The sequence below is a fragment of the Branchiostoma floridae genome, chromosome 1, assembly GCF_000003815.2.
Source record: "Branchiostoma floridae strain S238N-H82 chromosome 1, Bfl_VNyyK, whole genome shotgun sequence".
NCBI classification, from domain to species: domain Eukaryota; kingdom Metazoa; phylum Chordata; class Leptocardii; order Amphioxiformes; family Branchiostomatidae; genus Branchiostoma; species Branchiostoma floridae.
Window position 1 is genome coordinate 18,556,380 of NC_049979.1, and position 16,495 is coordinate 18,572,874.

Here is a 16,495-nt window from a genome sequence, read left to right on the forward strand (position 1 = left end):
TTCTGTGCAGACCAATTCTTCATCAAAATGGCTTATTATTGTTAGCAGAAAATCAGGGAAAAAAATTATCAAACATTACCACACTATAGGCAGTCATCATAAGGTGCAATAATGTCAAATATACACTAAGCACTGTAGACAATTATCATGTCTTGACAAAAAGTGATAATTTTGGCAATGCTCGACCATACTTGTATTTCTCTTCCTTTCTGTCCAATTGAGTATGATCCAGGCCTCTCTTTTCCATGTGCTTTACAAAATCTCTGTGGGTTCTAAAATCATCTATCAGCAGCTTGAATATGTGATGCAGAGGATTCAATTTCCACTTTATCACAGGTATCAGAAGCCAGACCATATGTTCCTGGTGAGCTCCAGAGCACGATCTAGTTGCAGGGCACATTTTCCCCGTCATTATTCACTTTCCTGCCGTCAAGAAGTCTGGAAATAACCCCCGATTATTTGGCTTGAAAAAATACTGAAATGATAGAATTCATAATAATTTACAACCTAACATTTACCTATAAAAGCGAGGTAAAACAGCATGCCAGTCTTGGGTGAATGTTATTCACACATCATAATTTATTGTCTATAACCTCTTTGATTTGACCTAACCAGACCTGATGTGACTGAAACTTTCTTGCAACATGGCAAAAATTTAGAATTCCAATAACCATCATTACCTGATGAAAAGTACAAATGTGTTATGGTTTTACCACACCCTTAACGTGCAAGAAAATGTTTTCCCACCATTTCTTTATCTTGCCTTGATCACCTACATCGATATGATGGCTGAGCTTTTGAGGTTTCATCTGTCAGCTCCATTACAACCACAGATTTAGAAACCTTATAAAATAAGTTCAAGTCAATAAACTGATTCACCATGGGTATTTCTGACATTTAAGGAAATTTTGAAATGTCGTTTCAATTAAGCACACTGCCACTACAATCCAGAAAGCCAGTACTACATGCTCTACAGTGCATGTCTTGTTGTAGGCTTGTGGACTAGTACCAGTTGGGTACTTAAGGACAAAACCTGAACTTATCAGAAGATTGTTTTAGAAAACTAACAGCATGGAAAAACATCAGACAATGGTTTTCAGACAGGGCTTGGAAAGGACTCTGCTTTGCCACAATGCCACTTTGCTGTTTCTTCTCTCCACCTTGTGAGCATAAGCTGCACTGCAGTGTCATGACCATGGTGAAACTTGCTTGTTTTGTGTTATGAAGTTGTTTCCCATCACAATAGTGTTCGTGTAAATTCAAACAATTTTTTCTTCATTCTGAAGACTTGAGCTAAGTTACTTATCAGGAAAAATAAAAGTCATGAGAGCACAATAGTTATATTGACATCATATCAAATGTGAACTTCAAGTTCAATTTTAGTGACATGATGGAAAGTATATGCACAAAAATCAAAAAGATATTCTGTATAGAAATTTAAAACTCTGATGCCTTGTTTATGACTGATTCTCACTTAGCTCACCATTAAAGAATGAAAATATGCAAAACCACATGTAGATTACAGGCCTTTGTGATATCCTATGAACTTGTGACATGGTCTTCTTTATATGGTCTTTTTCCTATAAACTAGGCTACTATCAAATATGAAAATGAAAATTTTTCAGTGATGCTCACTTCTTCCTTCTTCATACTTACACACAGTGATAGATATACAGCATCTGCTACCACTCTACTTCCGGGGCAGGTGAATGACTTCACCTGTATTGCCCCGGGCAATACAAATGCCAGGTAGCTTTTATTCACAATTAGCTGGGTGTTTCCCACTGACTACACACAAACTCTACCAGATCTGCAAGTAGGCATGGGGGCACACCTTCATTATACCAGCATGTAATGAAGTCAAATACCGTTGATTTACGCAGTTTAGAGCCAGTGCTACTTTGTGACCAAGGTTCTGTCAGGAAGGGAAACGACAGGTGAGCCACTAACAATGTCTTCTTACAGGTCATCAGGTCAGCTAGTTTGTCTGTTGCTAGGATGCATTGTCAGATGACTACTCGTGAATACTTAACAAGTTATGATATTCATTACACATTTAACAAATTAAAAGTATCACCAGAGAAAGTACAGATGTTACAGATGATACTTGTGACCCTTTAATCCATGACTATGAACAAAATATGTAGATTTACCCTCCTCAACGTCAAACAACAAACAGCATGCCAAGCCCCATGAGTCATGGCACAGGGGCAGCTCATCCACTTAACTTTCTGCCTGTTGCCTAATCCCATAACCAATATATATATTTGGTATAAAATCATGCTGCCTTTGCAGAGCAAAAATTATCGTATGGTATTAGTTATTTCAATGATCTTTTTTAACCTCCTTGGTTATTTCTTGTGAAGCATGTGATACATACCAGTACATGCATACACGTAGACCAACATAATCATTGTCAAAATGTCTGTCACGTCACTGGAAGGGCTTTGAGTTTGACAGACTTTCAGTAAATATGACATATTGTTGTGGTCCAATAATGGCTCTGCATATAATTTAATGCCCTATCAATAAAACAATTGTAATGATGAATCAAACTATCAGATTTTAGCATTGCATACTGTTGTATTTACGGCGATAAACTACAGGAGTAAACAGGAGGCAATGCTTCATAAGACAAAGTTGCTTTTGAAATGTTCCTATAAAGTAAGTTTTTGCCCATTTTGTCATGCTTTCCATTAACACAAATGGAAAACGTGAAAAAAGATATTCAAATCAAAACAACCTGAATCGCTAGGAAATAAACTACTGTTCACTTTTAGTAAATCTGTTTTCTTTATCTTAGTCTATTAAAACTGTAATTAACTTCTGTCCAGTTTGAAACAAAAGTGTGGCAAAATCAACTTTTTAATCAGATATTTTCCTATGGCTGCTTCTACAACTGATTAAGTAAAAAAACAGTCTTATTTCAGTTGCTATATCATTTGCTGTAACCAGCTACTGTTATTACCCTAGGCTATTCCAAGCAAATAAATTTTCTTTCTGACAGTTTGGTAGCACAAAGGGTTAGGCTCAGCCAGTTTACACCTTATGTAAGGATCTAACAACATTGTCTGTTCAAATCTGTTATGCCTGCTATCCTACCATAGCTCTGATGGCAGCTTGTTTCCATAGATCATGTTCACTGGATACAAAGTTGAAACTTTCTCCAATGCTTGGTTCCATGCTCTGAACAAAGTGTAGAGTTATTTTTTTTTTATAATTTGGTATAAATGAGAGGTATTTTGTGTACCTTGTCGACATATGTTCATGACAATAATTGGGATGGCAGACTTGTAATTGCATTTAGTGTTTGCAAGGGTGGGGGGGGGGGAGGACACAGTTATCTTAATTCTTATTGTAACAGTGGGGTTCAAGTGCTGCCAAACTGACCAATTGCCAACAGCTATAGACTTTTGGCGTTGTGGTTTGCATATTGGATTTGTGATCTGGCAGTGCCGGCCCGGGTTTGATCCTGGGTGTTGTTTCTTTCTGTTTCTACTCCCTTGTTGTCACTGGTTCCCACACCGACCTGTTAGTAACAGGCTAGAACATGCACCACACAGTGAGTAACAGGCTAGTGGATGTGCCACACTGTGAGTAACACTGGCTAGTCGCAGTAAGTTTACACGGGATATCGAACTCGGAGATTTGAGGACGAATCTTGAAAAGAAAAGGGGACTAGTGTAACAGTGGGGTTCAAGCGCTGCAAAACTGACGACAGCAACAGCTCTGAGCTTTTGGCGTTGTGATTTGCATGTTGGATTTGTGATCTGCCGGCCCGGGTTCGATCCCAGGTGTCCGCATGTTGTTTCTTTATATTTCTACCCCCTTGTACATGTAGTTTCATTAAGTTATTCCCTATTAAACTTCTCAACAACCCCCTTCTCACAAAGAACCGTAGGATGAATTGTGAAAGTTGTGTATGCTGCTTCCTTGCACATTCTAAGTGTGTCAGTACAGATCTGTATGACTCTGCAGCTGTATATACACAGCAGAACTTGCTGAGTCATGGTCGGAGATACAAGTAGTCTTTCTGTAATCTTCAGGGAGGTGAAAGTGGGTCATGCATAAACTTGGTGGTTGTGACTCTCGAATTCAGTTTCAAACGCATGCACCAAGGCCACGTGTGTTGTGAAGTTGTCATTACACCAACAGACAGCACAGTAGTTCTGAACCTACCTTGTGATATCGAGAAGAGAGTACAGTTTGAACGACAGCGAGAGTGTCGTCTGCTCAGTGAAAGTTCAAGCGCATTACCCAGCATGCACGCTACTTGGATCAAACCACTAAGCTTCAGGGGGAGGTGATTTTTATGATATAATAAATAAAGACCTTTATTGTAGATTTTTACCAAGTCGATGTAAGAAACAGGTCACAACAAAGACAATATACATATATAAGTATCATAAATCTAGTCTAACACAGAATTCGGCTTCTTCTTGCTTCTTCGCTTGGTAATGGTGAAAATGCAGTGGGCCGTGTGGGTTTAGCAATAGTCTGTTTGTCAAAACGCATGAGGAATATCGTTATAACGTTATGAATTTCGACGGTCAATGCTACTCATATGTCTATGGTGAGGGAATTTACTTTCTATTTAGCTAAATAGAGTATTTCTATCTTTAAAATATATAGTGCAATCAGCAACGACGTGCACTTCATCTTTTACTGTGTTTGAGGTACAAAATTGACAGACTTTATTCTAGTGGAGTGCCTTCCTGACTTGTGGCGACTGATTTTTAGTTTATCGATAATAGTTCTGTGCCACATGTTTGTAATTTTAAAATTCTGTTCTTCATTGTATGTGGACTTAAGTAGTCTGTACGTTCGGAGTTTGTTCGTCGCACTTTCGCCTTTATTATCATTATGAATGTTGGCTAGAAAGTTCTGAAAATAAATATCCTTGAGGCGCTGGTGGATTGCAGCAATGATGTATAGGATACCTTTGAACCGATTGATTGAAGGGTTTGACAAACAAAAGAGCATTCTTTAATACTACGCTGTGCTAAATTCTGAAAAGATGCTGTTGGGGGTTTCTGGTTTAATATACTTTCGACTTTACCTTCTTTGGCTTTGGAATAAACAGCAGATCGAGAACATAATTGCTGACAACATGATTTAAGGCCCCTGGACGTACTGACGTCATAAAGATGCTCCATAAGAAACTGGATAGAGGGAGTGTCGCATGTCCTACCTCACATGGGGCAAAGATCTCGAGGATCCAACAGGAATGTCGTGGTGTACTTGGTCTTGTTGCTCAGACTTGTCTAGCCCAGGTCCATATGGACTTCCACACATTGCTGAAAGCACACATGACCACCAAGCCTTCGTGATACCCTAGGCTTCTTTTGAGTCATTTATCCTACCCAGTTCGTACAACTCTATTCCGCAATAAAAGACAATGGATCCAATGGCCCAATTGTATACTTTCTAATATGAGACACGCTATAGTTTTGATTTATCTGTCGTGTCTAGTTCAATCATACACAAGACGGTGACGATTGTCGGGCATACATGTATGACGCACGTATCACATTTAGATCTATGATAAAAATAGCCGGCCACTATTATTTTGAGGTGCAACTCCAGTCAGTCCAGCGATCGGGTGGAGGAGTTGTAGCCTCTACATGTCATGCGTTCCGACCACTGACGTCTTTGGAGTTCATATGGTCATGACCCTAAGATTTAAACGGAGCATATTTATTCGCATGTTTATGTAAGCCAACACGTGGAGATTACATCGTGTACGTAACGCGCTCGGCCTTCACTATATATTGTTTGCTGCTAGTAACAGGGAGGAGCGTTGAATCTGCAGCCACGGTAAGCTTGGTACTCTTTATCTAACCCTGTTGCACCCTGCGTCTGCATCTCAGTTTTTTTTTTATAATGATAATCTTATAAACAGTTGCTTTTTTTTGCATCGGCGTTGCCACAATATGTGTACGTTTGTAATTTTACTTATTTTGTAGTCCATTTAGTTTATAACACTTTTGGACTTTTCGACATCATTTGAAATTTGACGCACAAATGACTTGCCCTACTACGAATTCAATCCATTGCAGTGCATTGAACCTAGCGCTGCGTAAAATCTACACTACGATGTCTATATATGTCTACAGATATTTGTACCCTCAAGGCAAACTCCCATTGAAGACAAAATTTATTTGTATGGTTACCATCACTTATTGCTATGAGTAGGCCGCATACCGGCAGTGTGCTCAGGGTGAGCTGTCAGTAGCATGTATTTTTCGTTGGACTGAGAGCACCAACAGCGTAACTAACACTTAAATTTAGAGGGACCGTGCACAGAGCAGGCTGTAACAGGCGCCACGGATGTCCCTCCAGACATGCCGGGGTCCACAGGTCCAAAGCATATGTCGTATTTTGTCTCTAGTTGCAATTCAGAAAACGCAACCGAACGCGATTCAGCGACTTCATCGAGTATTTCAAACTCGTGTAGCATAATCCGATCTCCCTCTTTACCCCAGTGTTGTCTTGATTTGCCGATGGCACTTTGGTAGGCGAGCGGATGTAAGGGCTATTGGAACTTTCCTGGTAAAGTGTCGTGCGTGACAATGTTTCCTGTCCAATATGAATGACTTGCAGTTACAGTTACCACGATTCAGCTCGTTCAACTGTTAAGGTTGCACATGTGTTTGTAAAGATACGAAAACCTGAATGTAAGTTAATCACATCCATCTGTGTTTATATCTGTCTGACATCGACTGTCGTCATAGATGTTGCCTTATCACCGATTTACGTCATTCTTGTAACCACGTGCTCGGTCCTATCTTCGGCTCAATTGGGTTATTTTGAGACACGGCTGGCTTGCCCCGTCGTCATTTTGCACACCACTCCCACCACAACAAGGCCACTTTCACCCCTTGGACGACTTTCACAACTCTGGTAGTGTGGTGAGTATGGCTTTCCCTTAGGCAAAATGTGGTGATCTGGATCATTATACTGTTTTACTGTGTACTTTGTACAATGTAGTTGGTAGCATAGTTATATCTTCTTGTCGCTGAGACAGTCTTTTGGTCAGAAGCCAAAGCCGTGGTGAGACCAAGGATTAACTCCATTCCCCGGATCGGGAAAGGTAGATAGAAACAAACTTAATGTTGGAACTGCGCATGCGTGTGATCAGGGACATCCTATCCACTCCTTGTTTTAAATCCTGATTAATCTTTACACCATATTTTGTTGGCAGCAATTGGGAAAATCTAAGGGCACGTTACAACATTTCCTTTTGGTCTATCGGTCGCCCCTATAAGCCATGACATCATTAAAGTGGAGGGGATTTTCCATTCACTTTTATCTGCCCATACTCTCCAAGCAGAGGTTGAGTCGCGGAGATACAGTAGTAGTCGGAAAAATTACAAGAGGAGCGCCGGTGTAATTTTTCCGACTACTAATATATCTCCGCGACTCAACCCCTGCTTGGAGAGTAGCTGCGCAGAGGAGTTACCAAAGTTCAGAAGAGTCACGTGATCTTAGCAGCAAGCGTCCTATGCCTACTCGGGTTTGCACCTTTTCATATGATGTGTACACGGTTATACATAAGGGCTTCTTCTCGGTCGAAGCTAAACAATTAGATCTGCAACTCAATCCCATAGCATCGTATCATGTATCGTTTGTGTAAAAATGTTTCACAAAAATCACCTGTTCTATCCTGTCATCTTTTTCCTACCAGTACAAAAATTACGCATGACCGTCCAGTTAGTTGCCTTGGGTAAATAACTGATCACTTGAAACGAAGTGGCAACGATCGGAATAACGCATATGGCCGTGATCATTACACTATGCTGGGGATCGATTTTTTGTCTTGCTAACTAGCATCCACACCAGCGCGTGTGACAAAGGATCTTGGTTTACGAATGGGCATTGGATTTCAAGCTTACTTTGTCCTAAGCATTGTCACAAATGAGAGGAACGCTGCGATAATGACTCGGACACCAAGAAAACAAAATTACAGATACGTTGGGGAAAGTGTCGGTAGATGGTAGTGCTGTCAAACTTCGAGTGCGTGAGTGCATGGCGTTCGCCGATGGATATTGCACATTTTTGCAACCGAGATACGGCTCCCTGGAAAGCTCTCCCCAGCTGAGGCCGCCTATGCAGCGGAAGTCCCTCTTGTTTCTCGGGAGGCCTCGATCGGCGCTCGCATCAGCTGCACAGTTCCTTCACTGATTGTGTCTTTACACGCGATTCTTCCCGAGACACAGGGCAGCATACTACACAGCGGTACCTGGGGGACGGCTTAGCTGCTGCTAGTACCAACCGGGGAAGGAGGAGCACCATTACATCACGGACGCTTTTAGTATTCATTTGTGATCTTGTGACTGGGCTTTAGTTCAACTGGAGCGTGTGATGCGTACAGCAAGGTGACAAGTCACGATTGTTTTATTGCTTTATGAACTCAGGCTACTCTATAAGGGTACCACAGGGGCCTAAATTAGTGAAATGTTTTGGATTTCCGGGTCAAACGGCTACCACCTGATTAGGCCGTTCGTTATTGAACTGCTCGTTCTTATAACGCTGCTCTCCTGCCCACCTCCCAGCTCTCATCAGTAATCGTTGTGATCGCCACTGGGTATTCCAGTCGTCCATGATCCGTGTACTCTCAGATTAGCCTTGGACTATTCGTTTTCGGGCAGCTCTTGGGCTGTTCCATCTTGTAACATTAACATGACGATTTTTCATGGGATTGTGGCTGCGTTGGGAGCTGTGGCACATGTTAATAAGTAAATAAATACGGGTGGTTTCTGTTCAGCTGATTTTGACTTTCATAAATATCAAACTGCTTGAATACTAACTCATGTAACGTTACGAAGGTAGATGCTGGACACCCCTCAGGGCGACAATTAGGACCATTTGTACTCTTCCAGGATGACAAATTTATAGTTTGTAGTATTCCCTTTATAGATAGACTTCGGTCTATGCAGTTGCCACGTCCTGCATGGAGTACGTGACCAAACAAATGTGAAATATGTGTAATTTGTATGCAGGCCCGGTTTAACTCTTGGTCAAGGGTCTCGCTTGACCTGTGGCCATGACCCTTCCTGCCATTTCCTCGACATTTGCATCATGTTATCGGATGAAGTATCGGGAAGCTCCTCTGCCATAATTTACCCTCAAGTGTCTGTTATGATATTGGTAGTATCTACGCGCGTAGGTGTAACGTTACTGGTCGGGGTGCTTACACAACTGGCACAAGCCACAACCGTTGGACCGTTTCACTGTAACGTTACGGTCACCGGTATTAAAGGTATTAAACCTCTGTTTGCAGTATGAGAAGCTACCCATTGAGTTGCCACAGTTGACAAGAGCAAAGACGTTTTTGGGTAGCATTGACCTGTCTCCACTTGCATCATTATTTACATTGCCCATGCCTGCTTCTCATTATGCAAGTTTACCTTGTCCGGTTCGTTCTTGCGGGCGTACGCGTGAGTAGGCGTGTTCATTGGTCAATATTTGGTGACGTCGGTAATTGTTCGATGGAACAAAGGTCCGTGTGGAACGCTGACCAATCGGGTGGCGAGAATCGGCCTGATTACAGCCAATCAGAACACGTTTCTATGCAAACTTCTCGATTGCCTCTTGTTTGTCCAAAGTTCAGTCGGAAACACAGAGTGCACGAACTCTGACACCAGCTGCACACGCTGCGCGTGTGTGATCATCCTGCTTGTGCTTCCATACGTACTAGTACCTCTGCACAGAACCTGCATCGCTTTCCAGGACGGTACATGAGTTCCAGGTTAGTCGTAACTGGCGAGCTGGCTATCGTGAAGGCGCGAAAACCGGTGATTTTTGAATGTGTAACACGAACTCTCCATAACATGGTCGAGGCAAAGGGTTTCGCGGGCTTCAGCGTTTATGTTAGCAAAAAGTTGCGAAATTTCTGATTTCGCAATGCACCTATCATTTGGCCTAACCGGGACGCTTTTGTAAGAGTGTATTGTTTTGGTCTTGATTGTGATAGGTGGCTGGCGACCCCCTGGTTGCCTGCTGTAAACGAGGAGGTCATTTTCCCACGGCAATGTTATGTCATAACAGACATGAACTTACGATGATCTCTTGTCTGCTATCAGTGTTATTTGTATAGAGGACCTCACGGGCCATATTGTAGTAGGTGCTGAAAATTTGTAACCTTATCGATATGTAACATGTTACGTGAACTTGGATGGCATATTTTATCAGCATAAGGCACTTTTCTTCAGCTAATTTTTGTCAGATGAGGGCGGCGCCATAGTATCGTCTTTGGCTGTCGTCTGGGACTGATTCATCGATAACCGCCTCGGGGTTGACAGAACTGGCTGGGGAAAGCTGTGGCAGTTGTTAGCCCCCCTCCCTTCGTTCCCCGTCTGGCACCGTTATAAGACAATCTTGTTTGTATTGCAGGAATGTTTTATTTTGCTTGTTATACGATAACCTGACTATCTTGTGTCATTCTAACGAAATGGTTTTAGGCTTGAATGGCGGAATGGGATTCCCATGTAACTAGATGCACGGTCTACTCCGACGATATTGATCTAACAGTCGAATCCTGAATTTATGGGGGTTCTGCCATCTGCCGCCTCGCCCAGAGCGTGTCAGCTGTCTGTCTTGTCATTCTGCCATCCTTTCCCAAAGGAAGCCTTGCTACACACTTGGACACCTTTGAAAAATGTAAGGGTGCTTGGCAACACTTGACAGAGATGAACTAGCCTCTCCCCTGTGGAAGTGGGCGATACCGTTACACACAGCCGAACATGTGCATAAGGGGGCGGGACCCTGTACCTCTGAGAATTCCCGGGATTTCCTCACTGAATCCAATCCATTTCATCAACACCGTTCAAAATGTCAACCCTAAACAGGCACTCCTGGACTAACCTCAAATGACACTCCCCTTGTCCTAGCAGTGGCGATCTAAGATCTGTGTTGTTGTTTTTTTCAAGCGTTTGTAGATTTTAAATCATTATTTGCATTATGATTAGAATGACTTAAAATGAGAAAAAATTCCACATGAAAATCAAAATTTGGCAGAAATGTCGTTATGAAACAGGCTTCCTGTGGTACTCTGTTTCATTGTTTTTGCTTCTTTCCCTTTTAGTCTTATATTTCATGACTGAGTTGACTCAGTTTCTTACCCTCAATCCTTCCTGGGCCAGTGCTAAGCTTTAACATTATATAATGGTTATATTATATATAGAAAGGGTCAGTCATTGACCTTTGATATGGTATGAATGGGGGAGTTGGGACCAAGTTCAATCCAGTACCTAGGGTATGCAGGGAATGTTGTAATACTAGTGCTAGAGACAAGGGTGGAATTTCTTACTTTCTGGTCAGTGCTGTACCGGTTAGAATACCTGGGTAAATCATGGTTATGGAAAGCTGTTTAGGCATGGACAGGTTTGTGCTGATAAATCATGCATATTGTTATTGCTTTCCAATGATGCTTAGATAAGGATATTAAGATTGATGATGCATGAAATGAAAATTAACTGTTTCAATTGATGCACCAGCATTTTCCATGTTTGGTTCTATCAGAGCTAATCAGCCTACTCCTGATCATTTGGGGAGTTGTCCTGACATGATTTTGTACGGCACATTGTCAGCATATAGCCTACACTTAGTACAGCATATACATTGTACAAAATACAATGAAGATCTAGGATAGACCAAAAGAACCCTATTTTCTGTTTGACATTGCTTTATAAGTTTTTCATTGTGTTGTGTAACAAACAGCCAGAATATTTCTGATATTTTGGTCATTTTGATCTAGGACAATTTCATTGTCAGGGAAGGTATGGAAGAGAATGTTTTAGAGGTAACTAGTTGGCCCACAGAAATTGTACAGTTGACAGTGGTTAGGGATGTCCACTGAAATGATGACAAATAGCATAATGGTAGGTGACATTACCTCACATCCAAACCAGGAAATATTTAGATTTGACCATGACAGCCAAGATCAATTTACAGTAACTAATCCTTTGGTTGACCCTGAATCCTTGTAAGTTAAAAATATATGCCATTGATGGTGGGTATGATGTTGGCTCGCTGTACAAGAATTTGATAAACATGCCATTCAAAGGTTGCACTTATTTTGAATCTCCCGTAAGAAATGCTATTGATGCCATTGATTTAATGCTCTTGACAATATATTTAAGTTGTGTATTGTGGAGGTTGTCTAAGATGATCATCAATTATATGTTCTAAGTCCATGGTGAGTTGTATATTGTAGATCATGTCTCCGTCACATCTTTTTAGATGTTGTGCAAAGTAGTACTGTGCACACAATAGTATCAGCAAGCTGGCAGTTTGGTAATTGACCCACAACCATTAGTTATGATGTTATACCTCAGTATAAAATGACCTGGTTGTTTGCTGTACTCTGTAGAACTGGGCCAGTGCCAGTTCATAGTCATCATATCAATGAGAATCAATGAAGGAAGAACTTGTCAAAGAGCTTATCTTTCTCAAAGGACTGCACATAGCCAGTCATTGTGAGTGACACTTGAGTGAAAACACAATTTTGAGTATATACTTAAAGTTTTTGATGAAAACAAATTCCATTCTCATCTTCACGACTTCAGATGGATAAATATGCTTTGTATGTTGTTACATGTATATTTGCCCTGTACTCTGTTCCTGGAATGGTGGAGGCTTAACGCTATGAGTTTGATGGACATTATTCTACTTTATTCATAGCTGATCATATGACCATCCTCTACCAGGTTACCATAAAAAGTTTGTTGGTCTAGTTTAGAAGTGATCGGCTCTTGTGTCAAACCCATTTCAGGGAGGGAATTGACATCAGCACACAACAGAGGAGCCCTCAACTCATAGGGCAAAGGTGCGATCCTCCAGGAAATGTAGACTGCTTGAAGGGAAAGGGCACTGTAATCTCTTGAACTGAATGTTCTCATGTAGGGAATGTATACAGACTTCAATCATACACTGGGGGGAAAAGGTTCATATCTACAAAGGAAAGGGTGCAGTACTTAGATTAAAATGGTGTCTTGGTACAAACCATGTCACCTGAAAATCTCAGTCCTAGCTCAGTAATCTTCATTGATAGCCTAGTTGGAAAATTAATTAGGACATGGATGGGATCTGCTAATGCTGCCAGCTCTCTGGAAACTGCTTGTCGCCACACAAGTTAATTATTCCATACAAATAGCTATTTTATTAATAAGTTGTACATGGATGATCTGCGCAATCTATTTTTCTGAATTATGGATGCAGTGACATTTGGTATTTCAGGCAATAGGGCCATGAAAGATAGCTCAAGTAATTTAGAACTCAATGATTTTGATGAGTTTAATCATACATGATCAAAATGATATGTAATGATTGTGTGTAGGCTATATATCTGCTCAACCGTGTCGGCCAATCTGCTTTCCTCTGTACTGATCACTTCTAGCTAGAGTGCGGCAAAAATTAGCAATTTTATGAAGTGTCATGGGTTCTTCCATTTATCACAAGGAGCATTCGGTATGCTGTTCTTTGGACCCTGAAGTACAGAGGTTATAAATGCTGTGACTTCTCCTGTGACATTTGTATTTTCTTGTTATGTTACAAGAAGGCCTTAGCAATGACTGAGGTTTTGGTTGGAGATACCTGCAATAAATTCCTATTTATGCACTGGATCGGGAATACTAAAAGTATTACAGAAAAGCCACCTTACCTGCAAGGGGGTGCATTGAAGTCATGTCAGTGGCCACTGCACTAGTATTGATAGTCTGGCAATGTTGGAGGACCTGTGCTGTGTTTTTCTACTGTAACATAACATGATTATTGGGAATGAAACACCCATTTAATCATCCTGCATGAAATTGGGAAAATTTAAACCAAGGTACCATGGTGAGTAGTGCTCATTGGTGCGTACACTGCCATTTGTGCACAAGGAAACAGGAAAGATTGAAATACATGGTTGCCTATGACTTGAACATCCCAGACATGTATGCATTACATATGGCCTTGAGTCCAAAAAAATCATCTTCATTGCTTAGATTCCTTGGCGTGCTATTTCTCATATTCAATGATATTGCATTTCCTTTGCTAAATAAGCCTTGCATAGGCCTGGTGTGAAAACACAGTAATCAGTGTAATTGAATGGTACTTTAATCTGCCTTTAATTATTTACTGGTGTATTCATCTCTACCATGTCAATGGGGAAATTGGTGTACTAGCATTAACCAAAAGTCCTTTTAGCAATCCTCCAAAGGCATCATGGGTTTTCATATGTTAATGAGGTTAGTATTTCTCTAAGGAGTCCTGAGCAGCTGATACTCTCTGTCTCCATGGGACAACTTGCTAAAGCAATCAAAGAATCATTAGAACAGACTGAGTTATTAAACTCTCTGTACTTTCTCACAAGTTGCCCTCACAGCCCTGTACCTTTCATTGCTATTGCATGGCCAGTGGCCCGTGACCACTTGAGTTATTGGCCAGTTCCCGCCCCCTTCCCTCCCCTGATGAGCAGGCCTGATAGGGACTTCCAATCAGGATCAGTTACAGGGTAATTCAAACTTGGCACCACTCGTGCTGGACCCTAATGAAATGATGATGGCTGTATCTAAGCATTTTTCTGCTGTCTGCTGGTCAGGGGTGTTCTCATCTGCATGTGCATGAGCCATTGTACCCTAGAGTGGCCACAGAGCACTGGACCTTTAAATACCAAGGGATTGCCAACTACTGCATATATATTGCAGGGAGGTTGTGTGGTCCCTGTATTGTAGCTCAGGCCTACAGAAGAGCTGGTGGGTACTGTGTCCTGTGGCTGTGGCTTACCAGATCTGTTGCTCTTGAAAGTGGAACTTGATACTACTGGTAAGTGTTAGGCTGCCTACAAATCTAATCTCCACTTGTTATTTGTACAGCAGTTCAACAACCTGCAGGTAGGTTTACATTGAGATGAATGAACAACTTCCAAACTTTTGTTTTTAAATGTTTTAAGGGTTATTTGATGCACTAGATAACATCAGATTCATTTGGTTGGAAAACCTGTCTGGCATTTTAATGTTATAATCTAGATGTTGTTTCAGCAGTGTTGAGTTGTGTCATGTTGTACTATGTTTGCTGATCCCAATGGAATAGACCTATTGCTCAAAGTGGACTTTGTACTTTGTACTATTGTAGTGAACAGTTTGTCAATGAGTTATCAGAAAGTAGCTTTCCTATACTGCATTTCCCATGTTTCCAATGTCAAAGTTGGAACTTCCCAGGTTTCTTGTACTCGTTATTCCTTGCAAGTTGGATATTTGAGGATGTACTTGCTATCATCCTTTTCATCAGTATTTTGCCTCCCAGAACGAGCATGAATATTGCATACTTTCACGTTTCCCATCAGAAATTCCCCTGCTTTGTTGCCAGCTGTTAGCTTCAATGACGTAGAATAAAGCCTCATAATGATTCGTGCCTCTTTATCCTAATGAAAAATTTATATAGCCCAACTGCTTCATGCCGGGCTGAGCTGCCTGTTAGGGTACCATATGCCTAGTAGCTGATAAAGTCCCTTCCAAGAGGGAGGCACATGTATCTTAAGTAAATACCAGAACCAAATTATCAATGATGAAATTCCAAGAACCCCTGAAAGATACAAAGTGGCAGTCACTTCCTTTGAAGAGGTGTGAAAGCAATCATGCACGACTCAGCTTAATTGCAAGCAACTCTAAAATGTTTACAGCAGCCATTAAACAGCAGTTGCTGTTGCCATTAACGTAGAATTGCTCATCATTCGCTCACACAATAAAGGTAACTATGAAAACGGAGTGAGTCTGTTATGTGCTTGTACTAGCTATTAATGCAAAATTTCTCATGGTTTAAGCAAAAAAGTAAAGTGATAAAAATTTTAAAAGGCAGTTGTTTTCAATATTTATGTGGCCTTCAGCTGACAGAAAGGTTTATAATAAAGTCGTTTGGGCAGGTACATGTCTGTGGTGATCTTATTGTTTTTAAAAATTGATTCTGATCATTACTGTACATTCTACAAAATTTATGTAGAGATGCTGTGTGAGATATGACATTTTACTGAGCTTAGCACCCATAACAGTTCACAACAACTTCACATAATTAAACCTAGGATGCTGGCAATTTACCTTGTAGCTTGGAATACTAAGGAGCTGGTGCAGAATAAATAACAGTAAAAGTGACAGCTGCATCTAAATCTCTGGCCTTGTTACCCTCTCAGTCTATAAAGTCCAGGATACCGGGCATCTGCAGCCAGGGCTTGGGTCCAAGTGGTCCTCCAGTTGATCACTCCCATTAATGTGTCATATGCTACATGATCTCCCTATTATCACTTTATAGCACTTTCTGTGGCAAGTTACTATGCATATACAGCTAGCTGCCAGGCTTTGTTTTTGTAGTTGATATTTTTAATGAGAGAGGATCAAGGCCACCATTACAGAGTGGGGTACATCATCACTGATCGATGTAATTGCCGGTGCATCTGCTACACTGAAACTGAGACCACAAGAATGCCTGGCATTTTGGCTACAAAACAAGCCAGCGGTAG

At 41.1% G+C, this 16,495-nt stretch overlaps 2 protein-coding genes across 12 annotated transcripts in view; one reads left to right on the top strand and one right to left on the bottom strand.

Annotated features, from left to right (window-relative positions):
* The window catches only part of LOC118426317, a gene marked incomplete in the record, with an annotated part of 21,685 nt that extends 17,380 nt beyond the window's left edge, over positions 1–4,305 (bottom strand). Inside the window, 1 exon segment of the mRNA XM_035835628.1 lies at positions 4,180–4,305. Within this exon segment, the coding sequence (XP_035691521.1) occupies positions 4,180–4,264 (85 nt within the window).
* Positions 1–16,495, top strand: part of LOC118426226 (estrogen-related receptor gamma-like) — a 57,862-nt gene that overhangs the window by 14,813 nt on the left and 26,554 nt on the right. Inside the window, exon 1 of one of the 11 annotated variants that reach the window (XM_035835498.1) lies at positions 1,786–1,937. The exons of 2 other annotated variants lie outside the window; for them this stretch is intronic. In XM_035835498.1, the coding sequence (XP_035691391.1) occupies positions 1,855–1,937 (83 nt within the window). In that variant the 5' untranslated portion in view covers positions 1,786–1,854. Of the gene's footprint in view, positions 1–1,785; positions 1,938–5,583; positions 5,818–6,755; positions 6,912–7,943; positions 8,379–9,593; positions 9,752–14,684; positions 14,809–16,495 lie in introns of those variants that run through there. 8 more of the 11 variants (XM_035835586.1, XM_035835511.1, XM_035835594.1 and 5 more) reach the window with 8 other exon arrangements.